The sequence below is a fragment of the Diplodia corticola genome (genome assembly GCF_001883845.1).
Source record: "Diplodia corticola strain CBS 112549 chromosome Unknown scaffold1, whole genome shotgun sequence".
Taxonomy (NCBI): domain Eukaryota; kingdom Fungi; phylum Ascomycota; class Dothideomycetes; order Botryosphaeriales; family Botryosphaeriaceae; genus Diplodia; species Diplodia corticola.
Window position 1 is genome coordinate 1,701,179 of NW_017971480.1, and position 19,784 is coordinate 1,720,962.

A 19,784-nucleotide genomic window follows, 5' to 3' on the forward strand; every position below is an offset into this window, starting at 1 on the left:
TCAGCCGACCTTGTCATGTCTTTTGCTTGACCCGTTCAAACTGCCAGCCTTTTCACGTTCCGTGTGCTTCACCACCCCGCCCAAAGAGAGCCTCGCGCAGTCACCCCAACCCAGAATGGCTACGGAGAAGGAAGTGCCCCAGGATTCGGCACGTGGTAGTGTGGAAGAGCTCAGTGGTGCAGTGAAAGACATCGATGTCGCTGCCCGCTTCCTCGCAACCCTGGACGATGAAGTCAGGGAGACTCCAATCACCCCAGAAGAAGCCCGCAAGGTCCTCTGGAAGATTGATCTCTCCATCCTTCCTCTGATATGGATATCCGCTATCGTTGCTGCCGTCGACAAAGTAGTCATCTCGAACGCCGCCATTTATGGCATGAAGACGGATACGCACCTTGTCGGAGATCAGTACTCTTGGATTGGAAGGTACGTGCTTCAAATATCATCTTGACAGTCCATCGTTCCTCACTGACGATTGCAATCCAGCATCTTCTACTTCGGATATCTCATCTTCGAGTACCCGAGTGCGTTTCTCATCCAGCGTCTTCCCGTAGCCAAGTTCTTTTCTGCCACCGTCTTGGTTTGGGCCATCATGATGTGCTGCACAGCCGCTACACACAACTTTGCCGGCCTTGCAGCCGTTCGATTCATCATGGGAATGGCTGAAGCCTGTTTATTCCCGGTCTGCAACATCATGACCGTCATGTGGTGGACGAACCAAGAGCAGCCCATTCGTGCTGCCTGGTAAGACATGTCCCCAATGAAAGAATATGGTCCGTTGTTAACGCAACAAGTCCAGTTGGATGTCTCAGTTCTCTTCAATTTTCACCGGTATTATCAGCTACGGAATTGGTAACGCCACCAACATACATCTCGCAACCTGGAGACTGCTCTTTCTGGTCCTGGGGGGCTTCTCTCTTCTTTGGGCGGTGGTCGTCTTCCTATTTCTCCCGGACTCTCCAACAAATTGCCGGTATATGACGGACCGCGAAAAGTTTATTTGTCTGCAACGCATCAAGGACAACAACACGGGTGTGGAGAGCAAAGAGATCAAATGGTACCAGATCCGGGAGTGCTTGTGTGACCCTAAGACATGGCTGCTTTTCATCTTTGCCATTGCTCAAAACATCCCCAACGGTGGTGTATGTCCTCCAGACCCCCATGTATTGCCATGTCTGACTGTTGCAGCTCGTAACCTTTGCCTCGATCATTGTCTCTGGCCTCGGCTACTCTACACTGGTCACAACTCTGCTCGGTATTCCGACCGGGATCATTGCCACGGTATGGGCGTGGATCATGGCATATCCCGCAGGACGCTCGAAGAAGTTGCGCTGCATCATCGCAGCATCCTGCAACCTTGTGACTGTGGTGTGTGCGGTACTCATGTGGAAGCTTCCTCGAACCAACAAAGCTGGTTTACTGGCAGCCTACTACGTGTTTTACACGTATTGGGGGCCTTATGTGATAGGGGCATCGTTGCCCATGGTAAACACGTCCGGGCACTCCAAAAAGGTGACGATGAATGCGGTCTACTTTCTTGCTTATTGCACGGGAAACATCATCGGACCACAAGTCTTCCGAGCGAACGACGCACCAGATTACACCCACGGGTATGTCGGGCTCTTGGCATGTTTGATTGTGGCCATGGTTGCAATTCTGGCTTACGGCGCATTATGTGCCATCGAAAACAAAAGGAGAGACGGTGCTGTGGGAGAAGGGGCTGTGCTTATGGACGCCTTCTCGGACCGTACAGATAAGGAAAAGAAGGATTTTCGATATACTTATTAACACGTGCCATTGAGAAAATATTAGATTGGGATGTATCAATAAACGATCTTCTGATCTACAACCTCGGGTTACTCTTCTCTCTCAGTCTACGTCCTCTCCAGCCCGTCATGTCGTTCAACTCTCTCTCCGGATCCATGTGAGCAAGGTCCTTGCCCTCCAACTTCTCACCTGCCCTCCACCTCCAGTTCTTTGCTATCTCTGGATCCAACTTTCCGTCAAGGAAATCAGCCACATACTTCCCCATGACCGGAAGGAACTTGAACGAATGAGCTGCGTGTCAACGTTAGCAATGGTGATGCTGGGAAAGCCAACTGCAATGATACGTACCGGATCCTCCACAGGCCAAGTACAGTCCGTCATACTTGGGGTGCCTATCGACAAGCCAATGCCTATCCTCGGTATCCGCATCCCAGCACAGGCGCGTAAAGCAGAACGGCCGATCCGCCAACTCGGGAAACACCCTCCGCAGATTCTGCCTCATCTCCGCCTCGATCTCCAACGGCAAATCATCCTCGGGATGCTCCTCGAACGTCCTCGGCACCGAAGTCGTTATCCCCGCCGGCGTCGTCTGCGTGTTCGTCAAGAACTGGCTGTGCGCCAGCTTGAACACGCCCCCCACGACCGGCGGAAAGAAATACCCCAACTCCAAATTGTCCATAACCGGCATCGCCTCGTACCGCCGCGCCTCCTCGGGCGTCATCTGTATATGCGCCACGCCATGCCCCTTCGCCGTCAACTGCCCCTCCAAATCCACCAACACGCCGCTCCACGCCCCCGCCGCCAGCACCACCCTCTCCGCCAAATGCGTCGACCCATCCTCGGCCACCACCCCCCTCACCACCCGCCTGCCTCCCTCCCCCTCCTCCACCACCAACGCGACCATCCTCCCCGCCCCCCCCTGCACGAACCTCACCCCCATCCCCGCCGCCGCCTCCGCCATCCGCCCCAGCGCCTTCCCGCTGTCCGCCCACCCCGCCGCGGGGTTCCACACGCACGCGTTCCACCCGTCCAACCGGCCCGTCACCACCGGCCAGCGGCGGCGCACCTCGTCCGCGCCGCCCTCCAGCCTCTCCACGCCTTGCATGCCCATCGCGCGCGCGACCGCGACCGACCCCTCGACGAAGGGGACGCTGCGCTCGCGCGCGGCGAGCACCCAGCCGGGCACGTGGTACAGGCCGGCGTAGAGCGGGTCGGAGCGCCAGGCGGCGATGGCTTCGACGGCGAGGCGCGCGTACAGCGGCGTGTTGTAGTCGGCGCGCACGATCTTGGAGATGTCGGTCGAGGCGGCCGAGGGGGAGGGCACGGCCGGCGCGGGGTCGAGGACGGTGATTGTGTCGTTGTTGGATGTGCGTGATGCGGGGCTGCTGCGGCGCAGGGCGAGGTGGTAGGCGGTGGAGAGGCCGAAGGCCCCGGCGCCGATGATGAGGGTGCCCGAGTGGGTTGTTGTTGTTGCTCCTGTGGCGGCCATGGCGGTTGGATCGGCGTGGGTTGTGGTGAGGTATGTGGAGAGCGTATATGGCGATGGTGTTTGTTGTGGACTACAGTGGTTGCTATGGCGGCGAAGAGGAGAAGGCGCAGGCGCTTTGTTTTAATGCGTTTTCCGGGGGCACGGCTCGAATGGGCTGAGAATCGGCAGGTTGGAGATAGGCCAGTAGCAGTGCTGCTGCAGGGATAGCTCGGTCATTCGGGATGATCTGGAGAGACCGAAATCGGCTTCGAGGTCTATGCCAGGCAGAGATGACCGCCGGAACACTACCCGGCAGCCCGTTAAAACCCATTGTTGGCGCAAAAGTCAGTGTAAACACCATGAGCGAGCACCGTTAGAACACCGCTGGAGAATTAAGAATTAAAGAATACAGTTGAAAAAGATAAACTAATTGTGACTATTCAATCTACGAATGAAAAACGCCCCATGTACTCGGTATTACCACATCTCACCCTCTGAGCAACAACGTCTGCAAGCTTCTCGTCGGCCTGTCCAACAACTCCTCGACCGAAACCTTCACTTCCCGTCTGCCATAAGCCTCGCTCAACGCGGCGGCGGCAAGCACACTTTCTCCCCAAAAATCCCAAAAGGGCACGTCCGCGTCGTCATCGCTGCCACTCTCTCCACATCCCAGCACCTCCTGCCACACCTCCTTGACGACCTGCGCAGCGGGCGCCTCCAGATACTCTCTCATCGGCGGCGAAACCGGCGGCGTCATCTGAGCTGGGAGCTGAAGCGGCAAGAGCGCACGCCTCACTTCCTTCTCCTTCCTCCGCTCCTTCTCGTCGGCCACCACAGCCGCCTCGGTGCCGCCCAGCATCCCCTCAACCACACCCCTCAGCATCTCCACCATCGTCTCCGCCACTTCCTCCGCCACCGCATCGCTCGCATAAGTCAAATCGACCACGAACTCCTCCACCCCTTCTTCACCCCTGCCGCCGCCGCCATCAGCACCGCTCCGCCTCCGCGGCCGCCCCGCCACCCACACATCCGTCACATCTCCCGGCGGCGCAAAGCTCTCCAAGCGCCACCGCGCTCCACCATCATCACTATCACCATCCTCCCCATCCGCTCTCGCCTCTCCCTCCCGCACCCCCTCAAAGCTCGTAAACTGCACAATGGACGAGAAGCGCGTCCAAGCCGGCCAGTCCGTACACCTCTCGATGACGTTCCTGAACCCCAGCGTCTCAAACGGCAGCCCTTCGACGTACTGCTGCTGCACCGCCCTTGCCACCTCCCGCACCTCGTCATCACCACCGACTTCAGGCACGCGCACTCGCACCGGTACGATATTCATGCACGGCCCCACCGCAGTAACGGCGCCGCCATCATCATTGCGGCCCGACACGACGTGCCCGAACACGACGTCGTCCCCGCCGGCGGCGGACAGGCGTGCGAGAACGACGGCCCAGCCCGTCTTGAGGAGCGACGCGAACGTGAGGCCAGAAGCCCGCAGCGCGACGGCGTCGACGCGGCAGACGCGCGTGTGGGTCGCGTTGAGCGGGTGGCGGTGGTGCGAGGCGGTGGCGTCGGGGTGCGCGACGATGGATGTCATGCGGGAGCCGCGGAGGAGGGCGCGGTAGTGCTGTTCGGCCGCTGGCCAGGCGTGGATGTGGGGGTGGGTCGAGGTGACGAAGGCGGAGAAGGGGGTTGTTGTTGTCGTGGAGAGGGGTTTGCCCGTGACGTACAAGGCGCGCAGGTCGGCGAGGAGGATGGGGAGCGATATGCCGTCGTACTGCGCGTGGGAGATGCGCATGGTTAGGGCGTGGGTGGTTGGGTTGAGGGTGGTGAGGAGGAAGGATGTGCGTGGTTTGCCGAGGGAGACCGGGGCGGCCATGTCGGCGGCGATGAGGGAGGCGGTGGAGGTGTGGGTGTGGTGGGATGGGGTAGCGTTGAGGTGTTTGAGGATGACTTGGTAGAGTTGGCGGTTGTGGACGGCGAAGACGGTGCGCAGGATGGCGTGGTGAACGACGAGGGCCTGGCATGCAGCGTCGAGGCGCGGCAAGTCGATGACGCCGTCGATGTTGTAGGTCAGGTAGTTGTTGTAGCCCCGCGAGCGCAGGTGGCCCTGAGAGAGCGTCCAGGCTTGGTAGTCGGTTGCCACAAGAACGTCCTCGATGTTGTCCTTGGCGCCTTCCACGGCGGGACAGACCACGTCCTGCAGGAAGGTGTCGGTGTGGACATCGCCGAGCGTGGAGAACGGCTTCTGTGACACCTCTTCCAAGCGCTTTTCAACTCGGACGGAAGCAGCCATATCCGCCAGCACTGGTGCCGCGAGAATCTGCTGCACACTCAGTGAAAGGCCGAGGGTACGGCTAGCATGCGCCAGGCGCATGGCTGAAATCGAGTCTCCTCCAAGCTGGATGAAGTTGGACATGGCACCCAGCTTCTCCTCTTCGAGCCTGAGGACCTTCGCCCAAAGACCGCGCAGCCGCTCTCCCATTTCCGTCAGCGAAACGTCGTCCACCTCAACTTCCTCCAGTAGCAAGCACCGCTCCAAGGAAACTTGTTCCCCAAGAGCGTACAGCTTCTGGCGGTCAACCTTCCCTCCGGGCGTCAGAGCCACGTTGCGCACAACGACATATGCCGTCGGCACCATGAAAGGCGGCAACACGCCCTCGAGCCTCTTCCTGAGCTGCCTTACCGTACTGCTCACTCCCGTATCATCCCTCGGATCGATCCACTCCACCTCTCCGCCGTCATCCGAGCTCTTATCCCCAACGAACGCCGTCAGCCTCAGCTCACCCTCCACATCGCCACCAAGCCGCGACATCGCCGCCACCGCAATCCACCCCTCGGGCAACGCCTCCGCCAACCGCATCTCGACCTCGCCCAACTCGGCCCTCTGCCCGTGGATCTTAACCTGCGTATCCCTCCGCCCCACAATGTGCACACTCCCGTCGGCATTGAACCGCGCCAGATCCCCACTCCTATACATCCTCTCCGGCATCCCCTTCTCACCCACCAACAACCCCCTCCGCCACGCCGGCGGCTCCACAAACGCCGCAGCGGTCCTCGCCTCGTCGTTCAAATACCCATCCGCCAGCGTCGGGCCCTCGACCAACAGCTCGCCCACACACCCCACGGGCACCAGCCTGTCGAGGCGGTCCGGATCCACGATCCAGAAGCGGTTGCTCATGCGGTGACCCAAGAAGCCCGGATCCGCGTCGGGAGCCAGCGGGCCCGAGTCGGTGACGTAGACGGCGCACTCGGCGGGGCCGTAGCCGTTCATCAGTTGCACGCTCGGCGCCCACGCGCGGATGATGTCGCGCGTCAGGCGCTCGCCGCCGAGGACGAGGGTCTGCAGGGAGGGCACGTCGCGGGGGCGCAGCAGGCCGGCGACGGTGGGCGTGAGGAACAGCCACGTGATGCCGTAAGCGTTGACGACGGCGTCGAGGCGCGAGAGGCGGTCGTCGGGCGCCGCGACGCAGAGGCGGGCGCCCGACATGAGGGAGCCCCAGATCTCGGAGAGGCTGACGTCGAAGACGAAGCCGGCGAACTGCAGGACGCGCGACGCCTTGTGCAGCCGCAGCGACCGCACGAAGCGGTGCGCGCTGCTGCAGAAGGCGCGGTGGGAGAGCACGATGCCCTTTGGCCGCCCCGTCGTGCCCGACGTGAAGATGACGAAGGCTGGATCCGTGGGGGTGGCCGGGGTGCTCGGAGCGAAGTTTGTCGCCGGGGGAAGCGAACGGACGACGGTCTCGTCGACGACATGTTCCTGTGCGGATGTGTGCTGGAGGCGGCCGCGGTACTGTGGGCCGACAAGCACGAGAGTGGCGCCGCTCTCCCGGGTGATGAATTCGTTGCGTTCGTCGGGAAAGCCCGTGTCGAGGGGCACGTAGGCGCCGCCGGCTTTGAAGACGGCAAGCATGGCTACGATGACCCAGGCGGATTTCTCGAAGAGCACGGGGACGCGGGACCCGGGAGAGACGCCCAACGTGCAGAGTTGTTGAGCGAGGCGGGATGATAGATCGTCGAGCTCGGAGTATGTGAAGGTCTTGTCCCACGACTGGATGGCGATTGAGTGCGGGTTGAGTCGCGTTTGCTGGGCGACGGCGTCGTGGACGCAGGCCGATAATGTCTGGGGCTTGGGCTCGTTCCACTTGGAAAGCGAGTGCTTGTCTTGCGGGCTGATCATGTCGATGTCCGCGAGCGTGATATTTCCCGTAGCCTTGTTCCCTGCGCCAGAGAGCTGTCGTAGCACATGCTCAAACTGTTGAAGAATCCTCTCCACTTGCACTGCGGTAAACACCAACGAGGAGTACCGTATCACGACGTCCACCCCCGTGTCCGTGACGTTGCACTCCATCACCAGAGGATAGTCGAGGAAACCGCCTGCCGACACGGCATCGTCGACGGGACTCCACAGCTCGGAGCCTTTCACCTCGTCCACGTCCTTGTCGACCGGCTGTATGACGAGCAGATTCTTGAAATTGCAAGCTTCGCTGGCCGTAGGACCAAGCTGTTTGATCCGCTGCAGACCCACATATTGGAACGGAGTCATGTCCATTGCTTGGGTCTGCACACCGGCAAGGTATTCATCCAGCATTTGCTTGGGGTCCAGGTGCACAACGACGGGAACAGTGGCTATGGTCGGACCAACCACCGTGTCGATGCCGGGTACCGGAATCGCCCTTCCACTGAACGTTTCCCCAAATAATACGGAATCAGAGCCCGTGTAGCTGCTAAGGAGCAACGCCCAGGCGGATCTGAGGAGAGAGGGAGTAGTAATTGAGGATCCGGAAGGACGGGAGAACGTGATTGGGTGTGTCATTGCTGCGTCGGCCACCAGTTGCGCAGTCGTGGACTTCACCTCTGGGAAAGTGGCCGCGCCGGCGTGTGCCAGCTGACTCCTCCAGTAGTCGTCCGTTGCAGCTGACTCTTGCCGAGAATAGTAAGCTTGGATTTGTGAGAAGGGCGTGAGGACGGGCGATGGAGGCCTGTTGTAGTACAGCTGCTCAAGTTCCGTGAGCAGCAGCTTCGTAGACCACCCGTCGTAAATGGCATGATGCACCGTCCACACAAAGTAGCCCTGGTCTTCGGATTCCACGATACAGTACCTGGCCAAGGGAGTTCCGGGCTCCATGGGATTGCTCTTGTCCTCGGAAAGATACTGCTCGAGGCCAATAGCAGTCGCCCACTGTATGCCACGGTCTTGAAGAACAACTTGAGTATAGACCCCATTCACGTCAACGACCACCGTGCGCAAGACATCATGCCTCCGCACCAGCATCTCCCAAGCTTCCTTGAACCGCGGCAAGTCAAGGAACGGATGCAGCCTGAACACGCTCTGCGCGGTATATGTTCCGCTATTCTTCGACGACAGCGCGAGCAGTCCTTCTTGCAGTGGCGAACAAGCATACGCATCGTCCACCTCGGACCGTCCAATCCCGCACTGCTCCTCCAGGCAGGCAAAGACGCGATCCAGGTCTTCGACCAACTCGAACGGCTTAGGCGGCTCGGTGCCTTCGGTCGCGACGAGCGGCGCAGCAGCGCGCGCCATGTCACACAGCTTGATGTTGCGGAAGATGTTTTGCACCGTGATGTGCATGCCGTGCTCACGGGCAAGCGTTGCCAGGCGCATGGCGCCGATCGAGTCGCCGCCGAGCTGGAAGAAGCCGTCGTCCACGCCGATGGTGTCGACGGGGAGGCGCAGCACCTTGGACCACAGGTTCCTCAGGTCGACTTCGCTCTGCGTGCTGGGCGCCCGCTTTTCGGCGCTGGTCAGCGAGAAGCAGGATAGCTGTTCCTGGGACAGTCCGGCAGCCAGATCGCGCAGTGCGCGGCGGTTGATCTTGCCCGAGACGGACAGCGGCATGTTGCCCAGTGGGACGTACATGGATGGAACCATGTGGAGGGGGATGTGAGCCTGCAGGTACTCCTGCAGCGAGATCAGACGAGCTTTTAGCTCATCGGACAGCTTGAGGTGATTCTTTCCGTCTTCGAAAGTCAGGAACGCAGCCAACAGCTGAACGCCCCCAGGGAGCTTGATCTGCTCGACGGCAATGCGAATAAGGTTGCTCATATCCTGCTTGATGTGGTGCTCGACCAGCCCCAACTCCACACGTTGTCCGCGGAGTTTGACCTGCGTGTCCTTCCGACCCACGAAGTGCATGGTTCCATCAGCATTGTACTTGACGAGGTCACCAGTCTTGTACATGCGACGTGTTTGTCCAGGTTCGAGTCTCGCCCATTTCGGATCAACGACGAATGCAGCGTTCGTCTTGGCTGCGTCGTTGAGATAGCCGCGGGCGAGCGTGGGCGCTTCAATGAGCAGCTCTCCAGTACTCCCCACTGCAGCCAAGCGATTGCAGTCGTTGGGGTCAACGATCCAGCAGTTCCCTGTGATTGACTTCCCGATGAGGGCTGGATGATCAGCCTTGCTGATCCCCACCGCAGCCGTGCTGTAGATGCAACACTCGGCCGGTCCGTACGCTTCGATCAAGTAGGTGCTGTCCGCCCAGGTATCGAAGATGTCGGCATCCAGAGGCTCACCGCCTACAACCAAAGCCTTAAGCGTTGGGAGTTTCTCAGGCGACAAGGTGCGTACGAAGGAGGGCGTGAGTAGAGCCCAATTCACCTGCATGCGGTTCATGGCGGACGTGATGTCGCTCGTCCGCTCCGTGGCCGACGGCACGCACACGCAGCCGCCGTGCGCCAGCGTGGTCAGGATATCGGCGATGCTGGGGTCGAAAACGTACGACGAGAAGTTGAGCACCCTCGAGTCTGCGTTGAACTTTAACGTGTAGCCGTGGTTGGTGATGCCGCGGCTGATGGCGCCGTGCTCCATGACTACACCTTTTGGCTTTCCTGTGCTGCCAGAGGTGAAAATCACATAAGCCGCATTTGAGAGTTCTGCTCTGGGCGATGCGTCTTTTGAAGGTGAGGAGGAATGAAGTGATTCGAGCAGCATGGGGGATACTTCGACCACATGCTCCGAGAAGTGCGCGCACAACTCGGTAGTCTGCGGACAAGTGAGTAGTATCCTGGCTTGCGTCTGTTCGATAACTCCTTGCAGCCATTCGCGGGGATACGAAGGATCCAAGGGAACAAATGCACCGCCGGCATGGAGGATAGCCAGCGTTGCGACAACAGCCCAAACCGATTTCTCCATGCAAAACGGGACCAGCGTTTCCGGGCCGACGCCCAAGGAAACGAGATGCTCCGCCAATGCTCCAGCATGGGCTTGTAGCTGAGCGTACGTCAAATCGCCGTCCCAACCGCAAACAGCCTGCCGGTCAGGCTGTGAATCTGCCTGCTTGGCTATACGGTCGTGAACGCAGACGTCGTTGTCCGGGGTGGGGGGAGCCTGTAGCTGACGAATTTCCTCGTTCCAGCGCAAGACCTGCTCCAGACCCTGTGAGCCCAAGACGTCGAGCTCCGACACTTTCATCACTTGATCTTCCTGAGACAGCTGCTGGACGATACTGTCAAACTGCTCCAGCATATGCATGACCTGCTCATCTCCGAGCAAGCGTCTGTCATAGCCAGCGAGGACCTCGCACTGTGTATCCTCGAGACTGCACTGCACAGTGAGAGGGTACGAGAAGAAGTCCGAATGCTGGTCCGACTCGAGCCAAGTGCCCATGACGGCGCTCTCGTCCGACTCCCGCATCTGCTTAGGCTGAATGACAAGCAGGTTCTGGAAGTCGCACGCTGCCTTGCACGTGGGACTTAGGCGCGCGATATTCTGAAGCCCAAAATGTTCGTGGGGGAGCGAGCCCAGCCAGTGGCGCTGCACGGCTTCCAAGTACTGGCTCACCGTTGACGCGCCGTCGACCTTGACGACGACGGGGAGCGTGCACAGCGTAGGGCCCACGACGCTCTCGATGCCGGGAAGCGAACCAGAGCGCCCGGACGACACGGTGCCGAATAGAACTTGGTCGTCGCCGTCGTCGCCTTCGCAGTATTGCCGCAGCAGCAAGGCCCATGCTGCTCGCACGAGCGTCGAGGTCGTGATGCGGGAACCCATCTTCCGGTTGAACTTGATCCGAGACGTTTTGAAAGAACCCACGTCGGGCCCTTCCCCGGGAGGTAGGCGTTCGGGGAAGGTCTGTGCCGAGACGTGTTCGAAGCTGTTCGTCCAGTAGATAGCCGATTCGTCGTTTCCCTTGTCGAGATCCATGACAAACCGCTTGAAACTCAGGCCGGTGGGAACGGAGCTCCCCTGGTACAGCGCCGTAGCCTGGTCCAAAAGCAGCTTCATAGACCAGCCATCATACGTGCTGTGGTGTGCCGTCCAGATGAAGTAATTCCCCGCGTCTGACGTAACAATGCGGAACCTGTTCAGCGGAGTCCCGAGCCCCATCGGTGCCGCCTTCTCTTCCTCCAGCGCCTCAGCCAGGGTGTGACTCGAGAGCCACCACATGCTCTCCCGCATAACGACCTGTACCGTCTTCTCGCCCACCTGCACGATGCGCGTGCGGAGGATGTCGTTCCGGGCGAAGACGACACCCCACACATTCTTGAACTTCTCGACATCGGTCGAAGCCGGCAGGGCGAACGTATTGAACAAGACGTACGCGCCGGGCTTGCTGAGGGCCAGCGACATGAGGCCTTCCTGCAGCGGCGTGCACGGCATGACGTCCTGCACCATGGCGACGTCGACGCCGCACTTCCGCGCCGCTGCGAGCTCCACGTCGTCATCACGGACGACCATGGCGGACTCCTGCTCATCGTTGGGCATGAGAGGCTTCTCAGCTTGCGCTTGTGCTGCTCCCGCCGCCAGCTGCGCGATGCTCTCCGCTTCGAACAGCTGAGCCACGGTCAAGGCCATGCCCTGCTCCCGAGCCAGCGCCACGAGCCGCATGCCCTGGATGGAATCGCCGCCCAGTCGGACGAACGCATCGTCAGCAAAGACCTGGCTCTCCGGCAGTCCGAGGGTGCCCGCCACCAACTTGCACAATGTGCTCTCCGCTTCCGTGGCGGGCGCACGACCGGTGCGGCTCTGGCGCGAGTAGGCCGCGATCTCCTCGACGGACAGACCCGCGGCAAACTTGGCGAGCTCCTTGCGATCGACCTTCCGCGACGGGGTGCGCGGCATGCGGGCGAGCGGGATGATGAGGGAGGGGATCTTGTAGGCGAGGAGGCGGGGCGACATATACGCCGTGACGGCCGAGAGCAACCCGTTAAGCAACTCGGCCTTCTCTTGCTTCTCCGCCGCCGCCAGCGTGCGGCTCTCCACGAACGCCGCGAGCAGCGATGATGACGTACCAGCCTCCGTCGACGACGGCAACGAAATTTTGGCCACGACGCTCTCGTCGACGGCGGGGAGGAGCGCGGCAGCCGATGCCAGCGCCTCCTTCAGACAGCACTCGACCTCGGCCAACTCCACCCGCTGCCCCCGCAGCTTGATCTGCGTGTCCCTCCGCTCAACAAACTCCACAGTCCCATCTCCAATGGCGCTGTACCGCGCCATATCGCCCGTTCGGTACATCCTCTGCTCCCTCCCCGACTGCACTTCCGGGATCCACACCTGCTGCGGCGTGATGAACCCCGCCTGCGTGCGCTCCGGGTCGTTCAAATAACCGCCGGCGGCGTTGACCGGGCCCTCGATGACGAGGTGCCCGATGACGCCGATAGGGGCCAGCCTGGTGTAGTCGTTGGTGTCGACGACCCACGTCCGACAGCCCACCGGCAAGCCCAAGTTGGGCGGGAGCCGCACGCCCGCCTTCAGGGTGCCCGCGATGCAGAGGGACGACTCGGCGGGGCCGTACGCCGAAAGCAGGTGCGCGCGCTGCGACCACTTGTCGACTTCGGTTTGCATGAGGGCCTCGCCGCCCATCATGATGGTCCGGATGCCCGGCAGCGTCTCTGGGTCGAGCGACCGCCCGAGGGACGGCGTGACGTGCGTGTAGTTGGCACGCAGGGCGGCGAAGGCCCCGGCGAAGTCGTTGATGCGGGACGACTCGGACGGGATGCAGATGCAGCCGCCGTGCATCAGGGTGGCGAGGTGGTCGCCGATGGACGCGTCGAAGGCGTAGGCGGCGAATTGGAAGACGCGCGCGTTGGACGTTACAGCGCAGCCCTTGCCGAACGCTTCGAAGCTTGCATACAACCCTGAGTGGCTGTGCACGATGGCCTTGGGTTTGCCAGTGCTTCCCGAGGTGAACATGACGCAAAGAGTGTTGTCCGGATGGTAGGTGTCCGTCGGTAAGCTGGATGCTGCGGGAAGATGGTCGACGGTGTCTTGAGAGAGTGTGACAACCTCGCCTACATGGCCGGTTAAGGATGAGCTGAAAGTAGTGCTCGCAATGGCGATCTTTGCGTCTACGGCTTGGGCCAGCTCGATTCGTTTCTCTACCGAGTGGTGGGCGGGATCTAGCAACACGAAGGCAGCTCCGCTCTTCATGACGGCCACCATGGCAATGAGCGCCCACTTCGACTTCTCGAAGCACAGCGGGATGATCATGTTGGGCTTGGCACCCAGTTCGCAAAGGCGCGCTGCCAATGATGAAGAAATCTTGCTGACTTGCTCGTACGAGAAGCTGCCGTCCCACGCACACACAGCCTCCACGTTCGGATGTTGAGCCACTCGCTCCTCGATTCGGTCGTGGATGCAACGATCAATGATTTCGGGTTCACGGCTGTTCCAGCTGGCGATCTCACGGTAGTCTTCGGGACTGACCATGTTGACATCTCTCAAGCTCTGCTTGCCGCCTGCGAGGAACTGACCGAGGACTTGCGCGAACTGGTGTAAGATCCGGCGCATCTGTGCCGTGTTGATGAGGTCTGAATCGAAGCTGCACTTGACCTCGACGTTTGTACGCGAGGGAGTACATTCGATCATGATGCCGTAGTTGTTGAACGTCGCCATCTCGTCCCAGTCGTGACGATTCCTCAAAGCGCCGCCGGACCCCTCGTCTCGGGCCTCCGGCTGCACTACAAGGACATTCTGGAAGCTACACGCCGCTTCCGTGTCGGCGTTGATGCTCCGGATGCCTTGCAGACCGAGGTATTCGAAGGTGTCCATGCCACCTACACGTTCTTGGAGCATTTGAAGGTAATCGTCGACACTTTGCTCCATGTCGACTTGAACCCGCAAGGGGACTGTTGCAAATACGGGGCCAACCATTTCCTGAATCCCTTCGATGGGCGCATTGCGGCCCGTCACGGTGGAGCCGATCACGACGTCACTGTTCTCGGTATACTTCGAGACCACGAAGGCCCACGCCGCTCGTACGACATTGGCCGCGGTAACGTGTGAGGAATTCGACCCTTCGATCGTGTGCTGCACAAGACCGTCCGCTTTTGGCGTGTAAAAGGCCGAGGGCAGCTTGGGGAAAACATCGGCTGAGACGCCGGCAAGTGTGGACTTCCAGTATTCCTGCAGGGGTTCCGGCTTCTGCGCCTGCAGCAACCGGACAAATTTGTTGAAGGGAGGCGACACCGTGACTGCTTCACTGGCATAGACTTGTTCGACCTGCTCCAGCAGTCTGCCCCAAGCCCAGCCGTCGTACAAGGCGTGGTGAATGGTGATGCAGAGGTGCTTCTCGCAGTTCGCCTCGTCCTCGATAACCGCAAAGCGGCACAGCTTGTCGCCGTGCAGCATGGGGACGCCCCGATCTTTCTGAACGTGGCTTGGCATATCCTTGGCCTCGACCCAGTCAATCATCTCGTCAATTACCACCTGGTACACACCGGACTTGGTGGTGATCATTCTGGTTCGAAGGATTGCGTTGCGGCGCGCTGCGGCTTCCCATGCGCCCTTCAGGCGGTCCAGGCTCACATCTTCGTCGATGAGGAAGCTCATCTGCGCCATCTCCATGCCAGGGTGCTTCGCAGAGACGGCGAATAGGCCTTCTTGGAGAGGAGTTGCCGGGTAGATGTCTTGAATAACATCATCACTGATGCGGCATTGTTCGGTGGCTTCCTGACGTAGCCAGGTGACCGAATCCTCCGACAACAGTGAGAATGGTGTCGGGTTGTCATCCTCTTGCGTGGGCGAGAGCTCAGTAAGAGTGAGGCACATGTCTGAAAGACGTGGATACTGGAACACGGTACGCATGGTGAGCGAGAAACCGCGGGAGCGTACGGCTGCAACCAACTTCATGGCATCGATCGAGTCTCCACCGAGTCGGAAGAAGTTCTCCTCGGCGCTGATCACGCTGGAATCGATGCCCAGGACCGCAGCCCACTGAGCACACATCTCCTTTTCCAACTCTGTCTCCGGCGCCCTGCTGTTTTGAGCAAGCGAAAATGCTGCAAGGCGCTCTGCGGTGAGACCGGCAGCCATGGCGTGCAGCTGCTTCCGGTCCACCTTGTGCGAGTTTGTGAAGGGTACCCGCCTCAGAGGGATGAAAGCTGTCGGAATCATGTAAGCTGGCACCGTCTTTCCGAGGTGGGTGACGATCCTGTTCTGCAATGCCATCCATTCGGGGCTTGCAGCAGTAACCTCGTCTAGCAGGTCTCCACCCTGTTGCTGTGTTTGACCGAGACGGATGAAGGCGGCCAAGATCGAATTGGACGTAGAGGCAATAGTGATCATCTCCGAGACCACTTCGTCGGTGCGAGACAAGAGCGACGAGATGTGATGCTCGACTTCGGCAAGCTCCAGCCGCTGACTGCGGAGCTTGACCTGCGTGTCGCGGCGCCCCAGGAAGATGAACTCGCCATCGGGTGTGTATCGCGCCATGTCGCCTGTCTTGTACAGCTTTCGTCCGGGTGGCAGGCCGTCGCCAGATAGCCAGGCCGGACGGTCTACGAATGCCTTCTTCGACTTCTCGGGTTCCTTCAGATAGCACCGCGCCACCGTCGGGCTGTCGATGACTATTTCTCCCAGACCTCCCAGGGGCGTCAACTGGTGATGGTTGCCAGGTTCGACGATGTAGTAGTGAGCCGAATCGATCGGATGGCCGATGCTGCGGAAGTCGGTGCTGCTGTTGATGGTCGGCCACGCCTTGACACAGCTTGAAACCGTGGTTTCACTTGGGCCGTACGCATTGAATAGCTGGACGCCGTTCCAATGCTGTATGTCCTGCTCTGCAATTGCCTCACCGCCGACAACGACGACCCGCAGCGTGGGCACGTCCGAAGGAGAGACCAAACGACCGAAGGAGGGAGTAAAAGTCGCTCTGGAGCACTTGTACTTGTTGATTGAGCCAATGACATCGTTGTTTCGCTCGAAATCTGAGGGGATACAGAGACATCCGCCGTGCATGATCGTACCCAGCATCTCCCCGATGCACTGGTCGTAGCTGTGTGCTGCAAAATGAAGAACGCGGTTGGCGGATTCCAGCCCTGGATAGAGTTCCATGGCTCTGCATGTCGCACTGGCGGACGATGCGTACGAACAGTGATCGATGATGGACCCCTTCGGTTTCCCCGTCGTCCCAGAAGAAAAGTGGATGTAAAGCGCTTGGCGGGGGCTTATTTCTACCGGTGGCAGACCCTCAGTGTGGGGAAGTTCCTCTACCATCGATTTGCTGATGGTAAGCACTGGGACGCCCAGTGCCTGCGCCATTTCCGTGTGTTGGATGGAGCTGAGGATCAATTTTGCCTCCACATCGTCTATGATGACTTGAAGGCGTGCGACAGGATGATCGGGATCCAGCAGAACAAACGTAGCGCCGGCCTTGATAGCTCCGAGTAAGGCGACCTGCGTCCACATTGACTTCTCGAAGAGTATAGGCACTGCGTGCTCCGGCTTGATGCCCAGACCGCAGAGATGGTGGGCCAATCGAGAGGAGAGCTGGTCCAACTCGAGGTAGGTCATTTTGCCATCCCATGCAACGGTTGCATCCTCATCAGGCATCTCCTTCACCCGGTCCATGAATACTTCGTGCACGCAGCGGTCGATGAACTCAGGCGGACCAGGGAGCCACTTTCCAATCTGCTCGCTGTCATGATGCCCGAAGGCTTTGATATCTTGGAGCAGCGCAAATGGATTACCATGAAGCTGTTTGAGGATGTTCTCCATCTGGAAAAGCATCCAGGTAATGTAACGTCCGTCGATCATGCTCGCGTCGAAGTTGGCCGTCAACCGAGTCTCAGGGCCTTCGACCCTGGCCTGCAGGGTAAGGGCAAACGTCCGTATGTTTTCCACGATCTCCAGCTCTGCGTTTCCGAATAGATTCGCAGGTGCCGATTCAGTCGGAGGTTGAAGGATGAGCAGACTCTGGAAACCACAGGCAGCCTCGGCCTCTGGAGAGAGTCGACGGATGCGGCGCAATCCAAAGTGCTCGTGCGGAATCATTTCCGTGGCTTGGTCTTGTACTTGCTTGAGAAAGCTTTCGACCATTTGCGATTGGAGAAGCTGAATCCTGACTGGGACCGTTGTGATGGTAGGTCCAACGAGTTCATCTATTCCCGGCATAGGAAGCGTGCGACCTGACAGCGTCGTACCCACGATCACATCATCTGTCAGAGAGTGCTGTGACATAAGAATCGCCCATGCCGCTCGTAGAAAGGTGGAGGTTGTTATGTCGGATTTACGCGTCTCAGGCAGGGAAAATCGATGTTCCCTGACGCTGTCGGCGTGGGGCTGCTGATTCGCTGTCATCAGCGGCGGAAAGGAAACCGGTTGTGCGTCGTGGAGCTGTCCTCGCCAATATGCAGCAGACTTGTCTTCATCAGCCTCCATCAACTTGCCGATGAAAGATCTGAACTCTAGCGGTGGCGGTTCCAGTTCGCCCAGATATGCTTGGTTGATCTGGCTGAGGATGAGCGGTATGGACCAACCGTCATAGACCGAGTGGTGTACGGTCAATACAAAGAACCGGGAACCATTCCCGTCAGAGACGAGCCCCAGGCGGACCAAACGATCACCGCACCCCACGTGTTTCTCTGAATCAGTATGGAGATATTTCTCGAGGTCATCAGAGGTGTCCCATTCGATTTCGTCTTTGAGAACAGCCTGGAAGATCTCATTGCTGTACTGCACGAATCTGGTTCGTAAGATGCTGTTGGTTTGCACAACCTGTGCACAGGCGGCTCGGAATCTGTCCAGGTCGGTGGATGCAGCGAGTCGTAGAACGTGGCGGGCGACGTAGGCGCCCTGCTCCTTGATTGACAAAGCCATGAGACCCTCTTGTAAAGGCGTGCAAGGGTAAATGTCTTCGATCTCATCCTGACGAGTTCCACACTGCAATGCTGCCGCGGCAATTGCATCAGGAAGCGTCGATTTCTCCATAAGGCCAAACTTGGCAACACCCTCTTCGCTTGCCAATGCGGTAGTGGAATTCACGGCCATATCGGAGAGAATAGGGTGGTTGAAGATTGCTAACACATCAAGAGACATGCCGGCCTTCCTGGAAATGTTGGCCAGTTTCATTGCCGAAACCGAGTCGCCGAATTGTAGGAAGTTTGAGTTCGGATGGATGATGTCAGGGCTTACACCCAGAGCAGTGGCCCATAGCCCTTGGAGACGCGTTTCGGCATCGGTCAAGGGTCGGTCTGGGCGTTCTGCAGAAGAGTCTGTGATGAGCTCAGATGCCATCACACGAAGACGTTGGCGGTCGATTTTGCCAGACGGTGTAGATGGCATCCTGGCCACGGAGAAAATAGCACCGGGAACCATGTAGGCGGGAAGTATTTCGGCGAGCTGGGCCTTCAGCTCGGGGGGTGATAATGACTGCTTGAGGCTCCGATCGGCAACGAATCCAGCAAGTACCCTTTGCCGAGCAGCAAGAACGACACAAACCTCGACGGTCCCAGGCACGCACCTCCGCATGCAATGCTCGATATGGGCCAAGTCCACTCTCTGGCCCGCGAGTTTGACCTGAGTGTCTCGTCGTCCAAGGTAATCAATTGTGCCGTCGGGCGCGTACTTGACAAGGTCTCCGGTGCGGTAGAATCGCCTCGTTCCGCTGCCCAAAAACGCCGGCAGGTTCACGAAGGCTTTTGCTGTAGCTTCAGGGTTCTGAAAGTAATGGCGGGCCATGTTGGGGCCTTCGACGAGCAACTCTCCTACAGCACCGACAGGAGCCAGCTTTGTGTGGTCGGAGGCATCGACAATCCAGGTACGGCCGCACACAGCACGGCCGATGTTACTGGGATTAGCTCCTACTGTTATAGGGTCTGTGGACGTGCACCACACAATCTGGTCCTTGGTTAGTATTTGAGCTTGAAGGCAGCCGAGCACAACTCACACATTCAGTGATGCCGTAGATGTTCAGCAATTTCACTGCAGGAGCCCATCGCTCAACCAACCGCTCGCTAAGAGCCTCGCCCCCTAACGAGAGAACTTTGAGAGTTGGGACGTCTTCGGGAAACAGCGAGTCTGCGGCGCTGGGCGTCAGACAAGCTACGTTGGCCTTGAGGGCGGTAATGGATCCGGCCAGGTTATTGAGCCGGTCGTTATCCGAAGGTAGGCATACACATCCGCCAACCAAAAAGGTACAGAATGTATCGCTCAGGCTGGTGTCAAAGCTGTAGCCGGAGAACTGGTAGGTGCGTGATTCAGAGGTAATGAGCATTGCGGCTCCATGGTCGCGGCAACTCGTACCAAAGGCATCGTGCTCCTGGACGATTCCTTTGGGCTTGCCAGTGCTCCCGGATGTGAATGTCAAGAGGA

At 59.3% G+C, this 19,784-nt stretch overlaps 3 protein-coding genes across 3 annotated transcripts; 1 reads left to right on the plus strand and 2 right to left on the minus strand.

The window, feature by feature from the left end:
* Nucleotides 1-115: 115 nt before the first annotated feature.
* On the plus strand, nt 116-1,785 carry BKCO1_1000537 (allantoate permease; the record flags this gene model as incomplete). The annotated part of the gene is made up of 4 exons (XM_020269945.1): nt 116-423; nt 484-741; nt 797-1,139; nt 1,186-1,785. The coding sequence occupies 4 exons, from the start codon at nt 116-118 to the stop codon at nt 1,783-1,785; spliced, it is 1,509 nt and encodes a 502-aa protein (XP_020135215.1).
* A 55-nt stretch (nt 1,786-1,840) lies between these two features.
* Nucleotides 1,841-3,253, minus strand: BKCO1_1000538 (fructosyl amino acid oxidase; the record flags this gene model as incomplete). Its single annotated transcript, XM_020269946.1, has 2 exons — nt 1,841-2,055; nt 2,113-3,253. 2 exons carry the CDS (start codon nt 3,251-3,253, stop codon nt 1,841-1,843), a joined length of 1,356 nt encoding a protein of 451 aa, XP_020135222.1.
* Nucleotides 3,254-3,719: 466 nt separating this feature from the next.
* BKCO1_1000539 (non-ribosomal peptide synthetase) lies at nt 3,720-18,788 on the minus strand (the record flags this gene model as incomplete). Its single annotated transcript, XM_020269947.1, has 2 exons — nt 3,720-13,940; nt 14,031-18,788. 2 exons carry the CDS (start codon nt 18,786-18,788, stop codon nt 3,720-3,722), a joined length of 14,979 nt encoding a protein of 4,992 aa, XP_020135223.1.
* Between the last annotated feature and the right edge of the window lie 996 nt (nt 18,789-19,784).